General features: G+C 41.8%; 1 protein-coding gene across 1 annotated transcript in view; it reads right to left on the bottom strand.

The window, feature by feature from the left end:
• Eip75B (Ecdysone-induced protein 75B) overlaps nucleotides 1–18,569 on the bottom strand; it is a 126,171-nt gene extending 107,602 nt beyond the window's left edge. The window contains exon 1 of the mRNA XM_083129746.1: nucleotides 17,905–18,569. Coding sequence (XP_082985872.1) covers nucleotides 17,905–18,058 — 154 coding nt within the window. The 5' untranslated portion in view covers nucleotides 18,059–18,569. The remainder of the gene's footprint in view (nucleotides 1–17,904) is intronic.
• Between the last annotated feature and the right edge of the window lie 282 nt (nucleotides 18,570–18,851).

The raw sequence follows: 18,851 nt of genomic DNA, 5'->3' as shown, positions 1-18,851 counted from the left end.
CTTGCTCGGAAAGTTATTCTAGCTAGTTTTTCTACATGCGATGGCGTAACGCTGAGCAGATAAATCGAGCAAGGGAACAAGGGAGAAGAGGAGGTAGAGTGATGAAATAAGTTGGAGAATGCGAGAGATGGAGAAAACAAATGGGGAGGTAATGTAAGCAGAGAAATGATATGGTGTGGGGAAAATGTGTAAGAGGGAACAAGTAGTGGGGAAGTAAGTAAGAGAGAATGGCGAGCAATTGAGAGGGAGAGCAAGAAAGAGTGAGTGAGGAAGAGACAGAGAGAAGCAAACAAGATAGGAAACGAGATAGAGAGAGCGAAAGTGAACATGGAAATGAAAGCATAAGCGCGCGCGAGAGAGAGTAAAAAGATAGAGTTAAGCGAGCAAGAGACGGAAAGGAGGGGAGAAAGAAAACAATGGATATAGAAATAAATAAAATAGAGAAAGAAAGAATAAGAGAGAAAGAAAGATAGAATAAGGGAGAGAGAAAGAAAAAGAATAATCGAGAGAGAGAGAAAGAACAAGGGAGAGAGAAAGAAAGAAAGGATAAGCGAGAGAGAGAAAGAAATAGTAAGAGAACAAAAGAGAGAGAAATAGAAAGCAAATAAGAGGGAGAGAGTAAAGGAAGAAGAAAGACAGAAAGATATAGTAAGCGAGCAAGAAAGATAAGAAGCACAGAAAGAAAGAGTAAGCGAACAAGCAAGGGGGAAGAAAGAACGGAGATAGAAATAAAAAAATAAGCAAGAAATACAGAGAGGGAGAGAAATAGTAAACGAGTACAAGACACAAAAGAAAGAAAGCGAAAAAGAAAGAAAGAGAGAGATGAAGAAAGTAAGCGAACAAGAGAGGGAGTGCGAGAGAAGAGTGCAGGAGCAAGGGCGAGATGAAGAAATACAGATAAATACTAACAGTAACATGATATATCGATAAACTGGGAGAGTTGAAAAAACGAATGCGGAATATGAAGAGATGCATAACGAAAAAGGATAGTAAAATAGAAACAGAGGGTGTGGCAGATAAGTAATATAAGGAGAAAATTATAGAGATGACCATAGAGGGACAGGTAGTGAGACAATTCCAAAATATATACACTGCGAATATTAAAACAAACTCTTAATACAAATTTACTAATTCAGATATATTATGCAATGTTTCATTCGCTAATGAATTATGAAATATAATTTTGAAGAGGACTCACCGGCAAGTTAGAGGCATTTAGAAAACAAAATCGAGCCATTAGAATTTTAGCAGGTATAAACCATGGAGCATCGTGAAGAACGTTGTTTAGGAAATGCAAAATTTTAACTTTTCTTCATTGTACATTTATGAAATGTTATTATATGGGAGAAGAAATATTACAACACGAAGCGTAATAGAACGCACATATAACACCTGAAATAAACCACTTCTAAAACCATTCTTCCCCAGAATTACATTAGTTCAAAAAGGACCCAACAGATGGCGATCTAAGGGGCCTCCCCATGGCGCAATGCCTTGTAATCAAGGGGTCCCGGGTTCGATACCCGGTGGAGGCACAAGTGGTTCGGATTCCACTTTAAACTGTAGGTCCAGTCCCGATTAGCCTTACTGCGCATAAAGTGGACTTAAAACACCAAATCAGATGGCGATCTAAATATTCATTAATCTACCAAATCATATAAACGCAGAAAATAACATGAAAAGGTATAAAAACAAATTGAGGAACTATTATTAAATAAGGAACATTATAGAGTACAAAATTGAAATTCAACCCACAACAGTTCCAAAACGTACACATTTGACTCATCATTACTTTAAAAGAGCAATACGTCACGTAGGCCCTAACAAAAGCGCATCAACATACTTTTACCTGCCGTTAAGGCGCATAAGAATCAAGTTGACAAAATTAGCACGCAGGTCATTTTAAATTCACTGAAATCTCCGCAGTTGAGAAATACCCCCGTTTATTTTAAAGGCAGAAGGGCGCGCTTTTGTTGGTGAAAAGCAACTCTCCCGTTGTCATGGATACGGGGGCTGGAATAGGTCGACACCACTATGTCTACCGCCCCTGTTACGGAGGGGTGAAAACAGAAATCAATAACGCCGGCAGCCCGAGGGGGGGGTAAGGGGGATGGAGAGGGTTGGTTGTACAGGTACAAGGGTGTTCGCGTGAGGGAGGCACGCAGTTTGCCCTTTGCCGAGGTCACTGGATCGATATCCTCGAACGTAGAAACGCTGGAAGTGACCGACTATAAGCGGGCCGTAGACGCGGTGGGGAAGGTTTTTGCCGGTCGCATGTCGGACTCCACGAGGAAGGGCACGTGCCAGCGTCTGCGCATGCGCCGACGTCGAAACGAGGAAGGCGTGATCTCTCCAGGTTTCGGTGCGATCACGCTATGCGTACGTTGGGTGTGAAATAACGTCTCGTCGTGTTTTGCTTTGCTGCTGATTTTTTTCTTTTACTCCTGTGATAGTAGAGAAAATAGAAAACAACTAATATAAATAAAGAGAAGAATGATATGATATGAGGAAGGGTGTAAGAAGGCTGTAATAGGTGGGGAAGTACGTAAGATATAAGAGCAAGCGAACAAGAGACGAAAACAGAACGAAGAGTATGCGAGCGAGAGAGAAAGAGAGGAAAGGAGAGAAAGCAAGAAAGAGAGATTGAAATAGTAAGCGAACAAGAAAGAGAGAAAGAAAGGGAGAATAAACAAGCAAGAGAGAGAGAGTGAGAGACAGAAAGACTAAGTGAAAAAGAGGGAGAATGAAAAAAGAGTAAGCAAGCAAGACAGGGAAAGATAAGCGAACAAGAGAGAATGAAATAAAAGTAAGCAAGCAAAAGAGAGAGAGAGAGAGAAAGAGTAAGCGAATAAGAGAAAGAGAAAGATTATGAGTAAGTAAGCGAACAGGCAAGACAGACAGGAAGAATAAGCCAGCAAAAGAGAGAAAGTAAAGTAAGCTAAGAAGGTAAAGAGAAAGGAAGAAACAGTAAGCGAACAAGAGAGAGAAGAAGAAACAAAGAAAGAATAAGCGAGCAAGAAAGAGAAAAAGAGTAAACGAGCAAAAGATGGAGAGGGAGAGAAAGAGGAAGCGAAAAGAGAGAAAGAGTAAGCAAGCAAGACAGAGAGAAAGGGTAAGCGAGAAATAAGGGCAAGAAATAGTATATACAACAAATAATAATATATTAAGTATTTATTGATATTCTGTAGGAACCAAGAGCTGTCCCTCACAAAACATTTCACAACAATGAAGATACTTTTCCCGATGAAATAAATATTGTGCCTCGAACCATATCCCTAAACAGAACAATATATCCTAAAAGTTCAGCAACCCGCTAAACTCTTGCGTATTGCTAGGTGGCAAACACGTTAGGGGTGCTGTAATACTGAAGGCTCGCACACTTACAAACAGGTGGAAGGGCTTGAGCGCATGCGTGTGACTTTTTTACTTTTATTTTGCCCTCTTTTGAGAATACAAACCCGGGAACCTTTCATTACAAGACGGTAAATAATCGGATGGAGATGCGAGAAGAGGAACAACCATAGCCGAAGACAAACATCACGTCCGCTTGAGGGCAATCACCATACACATGCGAGAAGAAACATTTTGCCCCACTTATGATACTGCTTGTAAGGAAGGGAGGGGGAGAATTATTTAGTTCGACCCTACATTATTCACGTGTTGTTGGGGAAGGGGGGCAAAAAACGATACACGTGGAATACAAATCGATCGTGCCCTCCCTCGCCTTCCTTGCTTTCTATTCCATCATAATCATTGCAGGGACCTTCTCGCGCCTTGAACGTTTGTCAGTGTCGAGTCATAAGTGCGGCGACTTTCATGATTGTCCCTCCCCAATCCCTCGATTTGCACCAATCGAAACCAACCTGTTTTGTCTTTAATTGTGTGGCGTAGCGCTGATGTTACGCTGATGTCGCATTAAGCAACTTCGTAACAGGCTTACGAAACCATGTGTGGATTAGGGTTCACCCTTACCACCCCTCCCCCTCTCAGACGCATCTTGATATATATATAACACTACGTCAATATACGAGTAAACAGCGATCATCTCTCCCCCTAGAAACAAACGAACGTCAACAAGGTTATTTTAACACACACATATAGATTAGCAAAATGCTTAGCGTTACTGGGTTTGATCCCTGATGGGAGTTACAAAAGTTTCAACGTTGACTCAGTGTCGTGAGGACAATTGCGGAGCTATTGGGAAGCAATAGTTGCGGACTCTGATCTCTAAACCCAGAAAACAGCGGCGATGGGACTCGATGCGTTCATCTCACGTGTCACTCAATGAAAAAGCCGCCTGGCAGGACTGCTGAGCCACGGAGTTCAGTTTATATACGTATATATTTTTTCTCTAGCTCTGTTTCTTCTCCTTCCTTCTCTCTCTTCCTCTAGCCATATTTCTTCTCTTTTTCTCTCTCTTTCTCTAGCTTTATTTATCTTTTTCCCTCCATCTTTCTTCATTCTCTTTCTATCCTAGCTCTATTTCTTCTCTATCTCCAGCTCTAATTCTTCTCTCTCTAGCTCTATTTCTTCATTCTCTTTCTTTCCTATCCCCTCTTCTTCTTTCTCTCTCTCCTTCCTATCTCTATTTCTTCTCCTTCTCTAGCCTTATTTTTATATTTTTCTCTATTTTTCTCCAGCTCTCTTTCTTCTCTGTCGCTCTCTCTTTCCCTAGCTCTATTTCCTCTCTGCCTCTCTCTTGCTCTAGCTCTATTTCTTCTTTCTCTAGCTCCATTTTTTTCATTCTCTTTCTTTCCTAGCTCTATTTCTTCTTTCTCTAGCTCCATTTCTTCATTCTCTTTCTTTCTTAGCTCTATTTCTTCTTTCTCCAGCTCTATTTATTCTCTCTCTAGCTCTATTTCTTCATTCTCTTTCTATCTTAGCTCTATTTCTTCTCTTTCTCCAGCTCTATTTCTTCTCTCTCTAGCTCTATTTCTTCATTCTCTTTCTATCCTAGCTCTATTTCTTCTCTATCTCCAGCTCTATTTCTTCTCTCTCTAGCTCTATTTCTTCATTCTCTTTCTTTCCTAGCTCTATTTCTTCTTTCTCTAGCTCTATTTCTTCATTCTCTTTCTTTCTTAGCTCTATTTCTTCTCTTTCTCCAGCTCTATTTCTTCTCTCTCTAGCTCTATTTCTTCATTCTCTTTCTTCCCTAGCTCTATTTCTTCTCTTTCTCCAGCTCTATTTCTTCTCTTTCTCCAGCTCTATTTCTTCTTTTTCTCTAGCTCTATTTCTTCTCTTTCTCTAGCTCTATTTCTTCTCTTTCTCTAGCTCTATTTCTTCTCTTTCTCTAGCTCTATTTCTTCTCTTTCTCTAGCTCTATTTCTTCTCTTTCTCTAGCTCTATTTCTTCTCTTTCTCTAGCTCTATTTCTTCTTTTTCTCTAGCTCTATTTCTTCTCTTTCTCTAGCTCTATTTCTTCTCTTTCTCTAGCTCTATTTCTTCTTTTTCTCTAGCTCTATTTCTTCTCTTTCTCTAGCTCTATTTCTTCTCTTTCTCTAGCTCTATTTCTTCTCTTTCTCTAGCTCTATTTCTTCTTTTTCTCTAGCTCTATTTCTTCTCTTTCTCTAGCTCTATTTCTTCTCTTTCTCTATTTCTTCTTTTTCTCTAGCTCTATTTCTTCTCTTTCTCTAGCTCTATTTCTTCTCTTTCTCTAGCTCTATTTCTTCTCTTTCTCTAGCTCTATTTCTTCTTTTTCTCTAGCTCTATTTCTTCTCTTTCTCTAGCTCTATTTCTTCTCTTTATCATGGGTTTCGCCTTCGATTCCTACGCAAGCCATGGATGTTTGTGTATGTCTGTCCTGTTCAAAATTTAAGAGATAAATTGACTAAGAGAGAGCAAGGGAAATGAAAATAGTATACGATTTTGTTTTAAGTCGGTACAGTTCGGGAGATTGTGGTTCGGTTGAAGGGGTAGATCATATCAGATGAGGATTTTCCAACAATATATTTGCATGTGGCTGTTCTAGGGTTTGGAAGGTACGATGAAGTTCTCGGCCAATGTGGAGGCGATCAGCACCACGCTCCAGCCGCCCTTAGCTCCTAGGTACACATTGATTAAAAGTTGGCCACACTGACTTGAACACCGTGGCATGTACAGACTCTTACGTGCTTCCGTGCGGAAATTCATACATTTTACAGCGGAACACCCACGCACAAGTCAGAACCTGTAAGTAGCGCCGTTGGCGGCGAGATAGTGAGTCCAGCCCCCCCCCCCTTTCCCCCGATCTTCCTGTAGTGCAAATTTCATGCGCATTAGCTGCAGGAAGATGTAAATTTGAGCTTTGCACATCACGATAATTCCACAGCTCTGCGTCTATGGGTTCGCGCAGGTAGCAATGAAAATGAATGCTTTTTTTTTTCCTCACGTGAGGCGTTGACACTTAGCAATGAGTCAGCGTCTATTGGAACTGGGTCTGGTTCAAGGTCCTCGACTTGACTCATTGATATGACTTATCCGTTTCCCACAATTCCACCGGCGTGGCTGGTTGGCGACGGGCAGGGTGGGGGAAAAAAAGCACGTCTCCCATGCGATATCTGAAAGCGCTGACTGATCCGTCTTTTTAAACGTTTTCGTGAGTCAATGTAAAATACGCAAACACAGTCGCGACTAAAATAGGTTACAGTGAAAGGAAGGGAGTGAAATAGATAAAATAAAATTTAAACACAGAGGAAAAGGGAGAAAGTGAATGAAATACAGAGGTGAGGAAGAGAGGAGAAGAAAAGGAAAGAAAGAGGAAATAGATCGAGAGAAAGATACTATAAAAGAAAGGGGGTAAAAAAAGGAAACGAAAACAGAAATATAGAGGCAAGGAAATAAAGCAGTGAAATACGGAGAAACGAAGGGGAGAAAAGGAATTGGAAAGAGAGGAAATAGAGCAAAGGGAGGAAAGAAAAATAAAGAAATGAGGGGAAGAGACAGAAAGAGTGCGCGAAAGAGAGAAAGAGAAAAAATAGAGCTAGATAAAGAGAAGGATTAGAGCTAGATATAGAGAAGAAATAGAACTAGAGAAAGAGAGAGAAAAGAGAAGAAACTGAGCTAGAGAAAGAGAAGATATAGAACTAGAGAATGAGAAAGAAGAAATAGAGCTGGAGAAAGAGAGAAACTGAAGAAATAGAGCTAGAGAAAGAGAAGATATAGAGATAGAGAGAAAAGAAATAGAGCTGTAGAAAGAGGGAGATAGAATGAAATGAATGGAGTGAAATAGAAATGAGGAAAAGAGGAATAGATGAAAGAAAGAAAGAGAAATAGAATAAAGAAAGGGAAAAGAAAGACAACGTTTAGAGGGAAGAGAGAAAGATTGAGTGACATAAAAAGAAGAAAAGGAATCAGTGAAAGAGAAGGAAAGAGAGGGAGAGAATCAAATAAAGTAAAATAGGAACAGAAAGAAGAAAGTAAGTGAGCAAGTAAGAATCCTTCATTGATTGACCCCGTGGAGACACATCGTTCTAGGAACAACCTCGACTCATCCTTCTCTCTTCCTCGAATTCTTAACTGCAGCTTACATAAGGAAATGCCCGGACTGTTGTTTCAAGGATACCCTCAAAAGTGTTGTGCAAGCTGTACACAAATATGCCGTTGCACAATCAGAAACCTTTTCCTTTTTATTATTTCCTGACAGCCGCGTAGAATCTTGTTATCAAAAGATGAAGGCATAATAGAGATACGAAGATTGGCCTCAAGACTTCTTTATCCCCGAAGGCTGTAGTTCGTGTATCACTGACCTTGGTGGTGAATAGCGTTTTCAATCTTGTAGATTACTTTTGAAGGTCTCCACTTCTGAATATCCATATGGATGTGTATTGATTATGCGGAACTGCTAGTTTCGTTATGTAAAATAGGATATGGAGACATAATACACATTGGTTAGACCTCGTATGAACACAAATCCCAATTAATATTGTATGTGACTTATGATGTAAAATATTAACATTATCTGTGTCCTGGTTACTTAAGTTATTCGTAACCGATTCAATTGTCATTGAAACAGAGCGTTCAACAAAGTCAGCAATTGAAAGGAGTTGAACAATGTTTTCATTGGAAGTCGGAAGTCTTGAAGGAAAAAATATCTGTGCTGAAGCTGACTCGAACTAGAACCTTTAATGGCACCATCTCTGCGCGACGATTCAAGTTACGGAGACATATCACACATTAAACCTTGAATTACTACCTGGGCCGATAATAGATGGCGCAACACAAAACATAAACCTAAGCGTCATCTGATTAGATGGATCATAACTAATTCTAATCCTTTTGTCTGTAAGGAAAATCGAAAATAAAAACTGAATGAGAAACTTGCATTAAAAATCTTCAGTCTCCCGTAAGACAGGATTTTGTGCCTTCCTGTGTGAAGCACGCCAAGATAATTAACTCACTTGTTATGGTTAAATGAGCAGAGCTGTGAACTCTCACCAGGCCACTGCCTCGGTGGCCGAGAGGTGTTGAGTGGTCGACTCACAATCTCGCCGCCGAAGGTTGCAGGTTCGATTCCCTCTTTCCTTCCTTGTACCCATCCTCACCCCCCCCTCCCCCACGAATTTTATCCAATGTCCATTTCATCCTCACAATCGCTAGTAGGGCAAAAAAATGAGGTAAAATATGAAACGTATAAGCCCTCTATCGTTCAAATTTCTACCCGACAGTGGTAATGGAAATTTACCCGTAGATCGGTCGCGGTTCGTTCAATTGGAAGTGAATACCAAGGAAAATCTCTTTGCCTTAAACGTCGGATCATCATAACCATTAACCAACCTCTCACACTCACTCATACATATTACATGAACTAGCAATAAAACGCAATTTTATGAAGGACACATGGAAAAGGTATAGCATACTCTTGAGCAGCCATTGACACATTTATTACGGTGGGATAACCTCCCAGTAATATCCCTGCCCGCTGTTTGCTCCTCTTAGCCCACATTTTATGTTTTGTAAATTCCTGACCCTCATTCTTGCCATACGCCATACTAGATTGTTGGTGTATTAGGTACATTTTTCGGAAACTGTTGCGAGCTCTGTTTTATATAGGTATATATTTGAAAAGAACTTGCTCAAGGTTACGCATTGAGGGGGAGCCCAAAAGGCAATCAAAATGTCCAAAGAATAAGGCACAGTCTGGGCCTTCAAACACAACGGCCCCTGCCGCTTTGCAAACAATAACAACAGATGAAATGTCCTTCAACGACAAGCTACGATTTTTCACAGACCTTGAAAAGACTAAATTGATGAGGGGACTATACAGTCGGGAATTACTGGAGCGAGCCATAATCATTCCAGATACCTGTTGTCACTCTTACTTTCAGCGGCAGCCGGTCGCTGTAAAAACCATCATTTTTACCAGGTTGTTTTCGACGGCCGACCCCGAAAAAGATGCAGGTGGCTGATAGGAAGTGAGGTAAACATGAAGAAAGGGAAAGGAGAGGGAAGAAAAAGGGGTAGAGCGAGGGTCAAGAGCCTCCATGTCCTCGAGGCACCTCCGCGAATGGAAGAAGGAAGGGCAATGCACTGACTGGAAACAAAAGAAGGTGGAAGCGCTTGGATCTCTGGGTATTGGAGCCTGAAAGGCAATTTTTACCCGAAAAATATGAAGCGGCTGTAAAACCTCTAATAGTTCATCAGCTCAAGGATAGTCCTGCTAGTTGTGGCAGCACATTTTTAACCAATCAAAGAGTCCTGAAACACCTCCTCAGACCCGCCCTGCAAAGAACAGGAAGGACAAGCTACCAGTGCAATAACCTGGAAAGAACGTAATTCCTTTTTCCCAGTGCGGTGCAAATGAAACGACCTTGACTTCTCCAGAGTGTGCATTAGCGCGTTCCGCGTCGAGGTTGAAAAAGAAGAAAAGGAAAGGTTTCTGCATGGAAAGTGACGGGGGTCGAGTTCTGGTGTGAGAAGTGCTCACACGTCACTACTGGGAGGAATGCGCATTGTCGACTGACAGCGCCAACGGGATTCTGTTCTCGGAAGATGAATAGTCTCTTGGAGTTTGCCAGCGAATGTTCACACCCAAGTCAATTTAAATACACGCTTCGTCGTAGAGACATGTTGAAGAAACCGAAGGGCGGTCGGTCTTTGATTGTGATGTACGAAATACTGCAGTGATAACAAGGAAACATGGTCGTATTCTGAAGTGGTATATGCATTGCAAAGAAAAATTGCGACTTCATTACAAGAGATTGTAAACAGAATTGTTTTAAGACAAGGGTTATTGATTGATTTGGCTTGTTTTACTGGGTCTGTCTCCAGACACATCCAGCTGCTAGCAGTCACGAAATTGATTGCTGTAAAAGCTCTAAAACTGGCCCTCTTAACCTCACCATATATGCATTAATTGCAATTATAATTCCGCGTAGTTTTAATGCATAGGTTAGGAGGGGCAGGTTTAGAGCTCTTACAACAATCAATTTTCGTGACTGTTAGCATCTGGATGTGTCTGGAGACACACCCTATTTCACCTCGATTACTCGCATCTAACACTTTTGACTACTCGCGAACATGAGAATAAATGGTGAAATTAATGAAGGGACACCCACACAGAACACCCAAGCCCGGGCCTGGACCTCTGCGATCGTAGGGCGTTGTGTTAACCACTCCGCCATGGAGGTCGGCTTAGACAAGGACGGGAGAGAATAGGAGAAAACGACATAGGAAACATGAAAGAAAATGCAATGAAATAAATAAAGAATAAAAGGGAGTGAGCAATAAGAGTCGACATTCGATCTCGCCACCAAAGTTCCCGGGTTCGAGTCCCCGCCTGGGCATAGATGATCTTGTTGAGTTCCCATTCATCAATTTCATCTGATCATTACCATCGTCGCGATTAGCCAAAAGTGGAAGAAAAGCGACGTAAAGCAACACAAAATACAAGCACGAAGAAATATTGTGATGACATACAAAAGAATGCGAAAATCTAGAAAGGCTTGAAGGTTAAGTAAGCCTCTGTTTGAAAATTGCAGAAAGTTGGGCTATTGTTATTACACTGCAGTCTATGACCTGGAATCTAATGTCTGACTCGCATAGGTCGCATTTTTTCCAATTTGGAAAACTCCAGGAAAAATCATCAAAAAGATTACGGAAAGGGTGAAGCAAACTAATTACACTTTGTACTTTTATTGTGCTCTAGGTAGACCAGATGATGTTTGTTTTCATAGTACTTAATACTTCGTTCTGGCAGTGTCCTTGTCCCTTCTACGCTGGTTCTTTTGTTCATGGAAGCCTACCTTGGGAAGCGTAGGGGGCCAACATGCTGGCCTTGACGAAATTCTCAGTATTCTGGCCCATGCCAAGAATTTTGTTAAAAGCCTTTACGGCTCTGACAGCCATAAAAAAAGATATAAAGGACAAGATAGGAGAGTGGGCGAAGAATTAAAACACCCAACATTCCTAGTTCTATACGTTCATAAATAAGTTATAACTTAAAATTGCTTTTCGATGGAGATTATCTCTGAAGTATACTAAACAATCTGTTGTATGTAATCTAGTTGAAGCACGGTGCAGTTTTGGTTTCGAATCTGGGACGGCAATAAGACAATGAGAAATCCCCCGGCATACTCAGGAACTGACGTGGATTGTTTGATTTGATTTTACTTCTCTTTTTTGCCACTTTTGGCTAATCGCGAAGATGAGGATGAATGGTAATAAAATGAAATGGATGAAGGGAAAATGACAAACAATTATGCACGAAACAACTCGAGCTCCACACATAATTTTCCTGGCTATGAGTCCAGACGCCAAAGCCTCGCTAGTTTGCAAATTGCAGTCCGTGGTGTACTACGTGGAAGGGAGCTTGACATTCGGGATGGACACAAAATCACGATAACGGATATGCGGATTTGAAATTATCCGATATCCGTTTCGGATGCTATGGATAATCTGGATATTCGATTAATAATTTGTAGAAAATACGTAACGTGAAATACGAAAATGACGAATAAAATAATATGTGGATAGCCTGGATAATGCACACACACATTCGGATAATCTGATAATTCGGATATCTGTATATCCGATATCCGTATAAAATTGTATCCAGATTTGGTCATCCCTAGATGACATTTGGGTATACCTTTCGAAAGAATCATTCCTTACACACCGCGAACTGAGGTGTACAGTCATTTGTTTTCTCCTCTAGCTCTTGGGACCGAATAAAAGTGTAAAAGAGACAATGTGTTGACGAACTTTTCACATTTTGGCAACGCTTACATGGCAAGCATCTCTCTGCTCGCTTAGGTCGAAGGGTTTTTCTCTCCTTGGTCCAGCTGTACTACAATCTCGTTGACAGGTACGAACATGTTTCGTGCAATTTGAGAGTCATGACCCACACGCGCATCAGATTAAGTATGTGACGACCGAACTGCAAATACATGTATCGGGTAATATGACATTGACCAGACTATCATAGTTTATTTCCGAAGCGACATTCCATCATTGCGATAAGGCCTATCAAAGTAGAAAATCAGAAGTGACCTTATTTTCAAGGTCGACAAAAGTGTGTGACAGTCTGCCTCCAGTTCTGCACTTTGGCCTTAATTCTTTTCTCGGATGTGTTATCTTCCTTTATCCTCCAAAAGGAGGGAGAGAGAGAGAAGGAGGGAGGGAGAGAGAGAGAGAGAGAAGGAGGGAGGGAGGGAGAGAGAGAGAGAGAGAGAGAGAGAGAGAGTAGACGAATGCTGAAAAGTGTCAAGATGAGGCATGCGCAAGAGGAAATGTTTGCTAGTTCTTATCGTTTACGTGACTGTGTTGACAAGCCTCTAAGTATGGCTGAAGCTTTATGTGGAAATCAGAGGCATGCCAAAGGGGGGGGGGGCTGTTGGGGATGCAACCTTCTCCTTCGACCCATAAAAAGTTAGTCTTAGGTGCGATAAACTTCAAATATTTTATTTCATCTGGGCATTAATTGAATAACATAGTCAGATACCAGCTGCACCTGGAACTGCCATCTGACACGACCAATGTTGCCAGTACACCTCGCATTTTCGAAAAAAAAACAACACTTTTTTATGAATGTGCTATGAATTGTCTGTAATGCATAAAATGCTTAGAATTTTATCGTTCTTTCTTTAATTCGATAAATATCCACAGACTATCCATGTACAGTCACGGACACTGCCGGCTTGTTACGAGTCCATTGAAGTCAATGTATTCATTACAAGCCTGCAGTGTCCGTGACTGTACATAGAAAATTATTGCAAGCGACTCCATAGCTGTCTTTTATCCATGTTCCTTTTTGCTTCTTACAAAACTTTCTTACACATTAGTAACTTTCTACGCATACTGAACGTTCATGTAGAGTATGATATTCTTGTTTAATGTTTAAAAAATATCCATATAGACAAAGTAATACCCAGTGTAAGATTCACGTCTCTATCGTTTCTTGTACAAAAGTTACGCACGTTCAATGTCTCGGTTGCGTGACTTTTTGGACACCCTGTACAATCTACAACATATCTTGTAATGTAAGAAAGAGCAATATTTTGCTGTGAATCGTTCATGTTGTCATTGTTGAAATCCCACTGAAAAGCCATTAGATTTCTAGTCTGTTTTTTTTTTGTCGAGGTATTCAAAACTACATCAACGAAAAGTATAGGCAGGCCTTGGCCCTCACAAACAACCTTAAAGGGGTTGCACCACCCACAATCGATGACAAAACACCTGCACTGGCCTAGAAAGGGCTTACAATATATCCTACTAGAACACCGTTTCGATCGCCAAACTATAGTTATATGACTGTTATACTGTTATACATAAAAAAATATTTGAAATAAAAATAAAACGGACACTGGTGATAAAATGTTTACGTTCAAATATGCAACAAATAAATTAGAGTTCACCAGAACCATTCCTCCCCTTAAATCTGACCAAATCGAACCCATTCTTTAGAATTACCAAATAATTTAGCCAAAAAGTATCAGCTTTATTGAAGGGTGACATCTGTTTTTCGTTACGGTTACCAAATTATCAACTAAATGTTGGTTGGGCAAAATATAGTGTTTTCCTGTGATTGGTTCGTTGCACAGGTAAGGCTTCTTCATACAGCGCACTTGGAAATGTTAAGTCAAAATTGATGCTATATTTGATTTAATTCAGCTAGTCAAGTTCTGCATTTCTTTCGGGCAATCGGCGTTACATTATTTTTATGAAGTTTCTCCACGTCAAGTTTACAAGGTATGAAACCGAACTGAATCGATATTTGGGTGTATAAATAACACTCACACGAGCGGGTAAACAATATGGTTGAAGGTCATTTCTGATTGGCTGCTCCGCGCATCGAATAGAGGAGAGAGTAGAGAAATTGAAAACGGTCTAGATTGCCTGGGAATTGAACGCAAGCATTTCTGGAGTGTATGAATATTACCTTGCATGTTGTTCATCATATAATAAGAAGTGTTTCATATGTAATAATAATAATAAATTTTAAGGCTAATTATTATTGTCATTATTATTTAGGGGACAGATATAATTATTCTGTAATAATATAAAACATTATATATTCCACCATTTGCCCTATCAAGAAATTTCATATTAAAATAAATAGAAAAATGCAATGTTTATAGGATTCTTGGTTTGTTATTTTAAGAATATGTATATTATATACTTCGGATACATTCATAGATTTATTTTACATGAATTGTTTGTGGACGCTGCGGGCCTTCCCAATGGTGTACTGGTGACGCTGTAGCTTTGTAATCAAGGAGACCTGTGTTCGAAACCGGTGCAGGCATAGCGGTTAGGATCCTACTTTTAAACAGTATGTCGAGTCTCGATTAGCGTACCTGAGTATGATGAAATTGATGAAGAGACACTCACAGAGAACATCCATGCCCAGGCCGGGATTCTAACCCGGGCCCCTTAGCGTTGTATAATATGAGTAGACCCTATACATTCGTACAGTCGCGGATAGTTTTGGGTTGTAACGATCCCATTGGATGTCGGCTCATTATTGTCTCGATGTTGTACAGTCACGGACACTTCTGCTTGTAACAGTCCCATTGACATCCAATGGGATCGTTACAACCCAAAACTGTCCGCGACTGTACACATGAATAGGGTCTACTCATATCATCCAACAAGCGGTAATCAAGTAGTTTGCTGGTATAATTTTTAGTACTTGGTAATTCCTTCGGTAAAGTAAAGACTCCATGATCGTGAAAGAGGTTCAAGAATTGCGCCAAAACACAATCAATCAGTCTATAACCGCAGCGCTATATGCTTATTGGTTGTAACAGGAAAACCAATGAAAGCAGTGATGGATAATGTGTCTAGTAATACTTATGCACCTCACTGTACATTCCACCGTGTTGTTGACCCGCCTCTTGCGAAGCACGGATCCAAGTTGCTACTGCGCATGCGCGGACCAAGTTTCATCGGATGTTACTCCGTTTTACTCCCACGTTTTCATTCATTCCATCTACCCTTATAGTCACCCCCACGACTGCCTCGCGCAACGTAAAATGTCATGTGCTCGAGCGTGATTGGTTATTATTTTCGCCACTACATGTTACGGGAGACATAACTAAAGTGTTCTATGCTACTGCTATCGCTACTACAAGAAGGCGCAATCTTCGTATTCTTGTATAAAAAGTTCTCGCATAGCCGAACGGTTAGTGCTCTTACCTCTGGTGCAAGTGGTCCTGGGTTCGATCAATCATTGGTATCTTGTTACGGCATAGGCTGTTGTTTGGAAATATAATTAATGTATTTTACACCATTGGCGGTTGTTAGACTGTTGTTTAGCACCATCTTTTCTTGGTGGGCGGTTTAGTGCTTTCGCCTCTGGTGCGAGAGGTCCCGGGTTCGATCCCCAGTAGAAGCTCTAAAATCTCAGGTGCGACTCCGCATCGCGAGGACAATTTGGGAGCTACTTGAAAACAAGTTCCGGACTTCGTTCTCGAAAACCAAAAAAACAGCATCGACGGGACTCGAAGTGCTGACCTCGCGTCAGTACCGCTTATATCTTTGCTGAACTGGTTTGTACTGGAACTTCCTGTATATTACATTCATCTTTGGTAAAGTGTTATGTGTGAGTCGCGGTCGGTATGGTGTGCGACTGTCATCTGGGAGAATCGGGTTCGAAAATTTTCAGACAATGCCCCTGCTCGCCCAACCTCTCATACAGGAGCACCTGGGAGAGACCATGAGGATAAAGGCTGTCGGAGCGTGGTGATGATCACATCGCCTCCACTACTGCCCTATCTTTATAATGGAATACACTGGATAGACATAGATTGGATCCTTCAGACTACCGTTTGGTTTGCCAAGTCGGAATTTATTGGACTGTTCAGTCCATTATATTTGTTCTAGCGGCTTCAGTAGTTTCTTTGTTAAAAATGGAGGCACACTGCAGTCTCAGTGTGTGCTGATTAGTTCTCTAAAGAAAAAACAGGGGGAGGTAGCGGACCGGTCAGTCTGCCCCAGAAATACGTAACGAGTCCACAACTGGATGCTACAGCAGTCTCCTAGGCAGCGGACATGAATGGCAATCGGTAACAAAGCATCAAAAAATGGTGGCATTTTATTCACCCGCTTTTCACAAGGCTCTGTCTGGGCTCCCAGCCACGGAAATCTGGTTTGGTGTGTCTCCCTGGTCCCGACGCAGCTGCCTACCCTTTTTGTTCCACGCGTCACTCACAGGTGTGGTCACAACAACCTCCCCTATGTCGTTGCGTGAGTAGATGCGTGCGTTACATCTGCTTTCAGCCCTTTCCCCCGAAAAATTCTTTGGAGGACTGCTGCAGTGCTGGCGGGAGGGGGAAGGAGGGGCTGGACGAGAGGGAAAGGGCGCTCCAGGGCTTCTTGCAAAAAGGGTCTGCAGCGCCGCGCTGTGGCAATGACCTAGAGCGGAGTAGGTCATTTCCCCCGAGTCGAGGCACCGACCTCCTCAACTGCGAACTGGGCGACTGTGCAGACACGACACGGAGCCAAACTCCTCAAGATTAGAAACCGGGAAGAGTCCATGTTGGGAGTCCCGGGGAAGAAGAGACGGGAACACGCAATGCGTGAATAACGCACAACGCCTAGAGTCGTACGCACATGGAACCGAAATCAATAACGAATTCCGTGTTGCCTGAGGAAACGAGGCTTGTACGCAAAACGTGTCTGTCCACCCACAACCTAATAATAAAAAGGACACAATGACGCTAAGAAAATTGGCAGACTGTCTTGCCACTTAAAAAAAGTTGTTACTCAGTAGTACCATCCTATCTCCAAGATCGCCTCAACAATCAGCTAACAATACGAAGCAACAATGTTGTACTCATTGTCGATAAAGGTGTGCTCATGATAACAAACCCACGACAATTAATCTCTTGTGAGCACTGTCGCTTTTTTGTAGTTGGTAGACAACTGATAACGTTGTGAAATCATTAAAGCATGCAATAAAGCTCCTACAAATTCATAATTCCTTTTTCTTTGGTACAAATATTTGCAAAATCGAGATGCAATATATGGTGCAAAGTTATTTTTCAGTCCGTAACAAACACATGCAAAAGTAAATAATGTAAAGGAAGAACTAAGAAAAGAGGGGGGGGCATGACCTTGTTCATGGTACCATAATAGATACAGAACTAAACTCGGTAGGACCACAAACATTTTCTTATTTAATTTCTGTGCAGATACGTTGAGAAGTACATATAAGTGAACTGGGAGCCTCAATTGAATTAACGAATAAAGGAAATTTTCATTACTGTCATGACATTTACAACTAAAGTGAGGGCGAACGTGTAACGTTAACCTTGATCATTAGTACGTCACAAGTTACAACACACGACCAACGATAGCTGCAACAAAACAGATACATGCACTGAAACAACACAATACCAAATTGTAAACACAAGCACTGCTCCTCCACTAATAATGAAAGTGAAAGCACGTGGGGCGGTTGAAAGTGAAAAGTGAAAGTGGAACTCACCCAGATCTGGTATGGAACTTGACGGCTCTTCCTGACCTCGATCCTTCTGCTCGATCTTCAGTTTAGGTGGGGGAGGAGGCATCGTCGACGATGGTGACGATGATGTCGACGAGACGATAGGTGTTGACGGCATCCTGAAGTCTTTGGTGGCCATGTCAGTCAAAAGAGTCCGAACCGGCACGGTGCGTTATAAACACTCTTATTATTACTATTAGTATTAACTATCAACTTCCTCTCACTGACACACGAGTCCACAGAGAATAACACGCCTTGTGGACCGGGGCATCAGAAGACCCCCAGTCACCCCTCACACTTGTCACTCAACACAGTGATTGCAAAAATCTGTCGTGTTTGTGTCACATTTGAAACAGCCTGGTTGTCCACCGCACACACACTGTAACAGTTGACAGTCGCTGAATTCGCGAAAAGGGGGAGGGGGTACTTGTGTTTTCACGTGAGGCGACAGCCCAAAACAGTAAACACAGTAACTGACACTGAAAATTTTCCGGTGACACCCGACGATCTCTCGTTGTCACCGTTTCGGCGACGATGTCCGGTTCTGTTTGCGCACAGGAGTCCCTTTCCTCGTGTGAAAAACACCACCGATTTGGTGCAGAGCGTTTACTCGCACCGCCCGACAACCACAGTCGATGCTCGCTGACCTAGGCGCAATGGTGGCAGTGTGCGGTTCGACTTGGCGCAAAGACGTGCGGCACGTGCACAAAACGATGCCCGGCTCGGCACAGGCACGGTCGCAAGCGGGGAATTTTCAACGCTGTAACCTTGTCCTTGAACGAGGCTCCTGAACCCAGTCCCAGCGACCAGCTTATCGATTTACACCACTACCGCCGCACGCACTGCCATCTGCCAGCGTAAAATGAAAACAGTTGCTTCCCACTTACTTGCGCTGTGCAGCGTGCTGGAGAAAACATCGCTAAAAAAGCGAA

This window comes from Lepisma saccharinum, chromosome 1 (assembly GCF_977018435.1).
Source record: "Lepisma saccharinum chromosome 1, izLepSacc3.1, whole genome shotgun sequence".
In the NCBI taxonomy this organism is placed as follows: domain Eukaryota; kingdom Metazoa; phylum Arthropoda; class Insecta; order Zygentoma; family Lepismatidae; genus Lepisma; species Lepisma saccharinum.
Note: the sequence above shows the minus strand (reverse complement) of the source record. Positions and strands in the feature narration are given on the sequence as shown.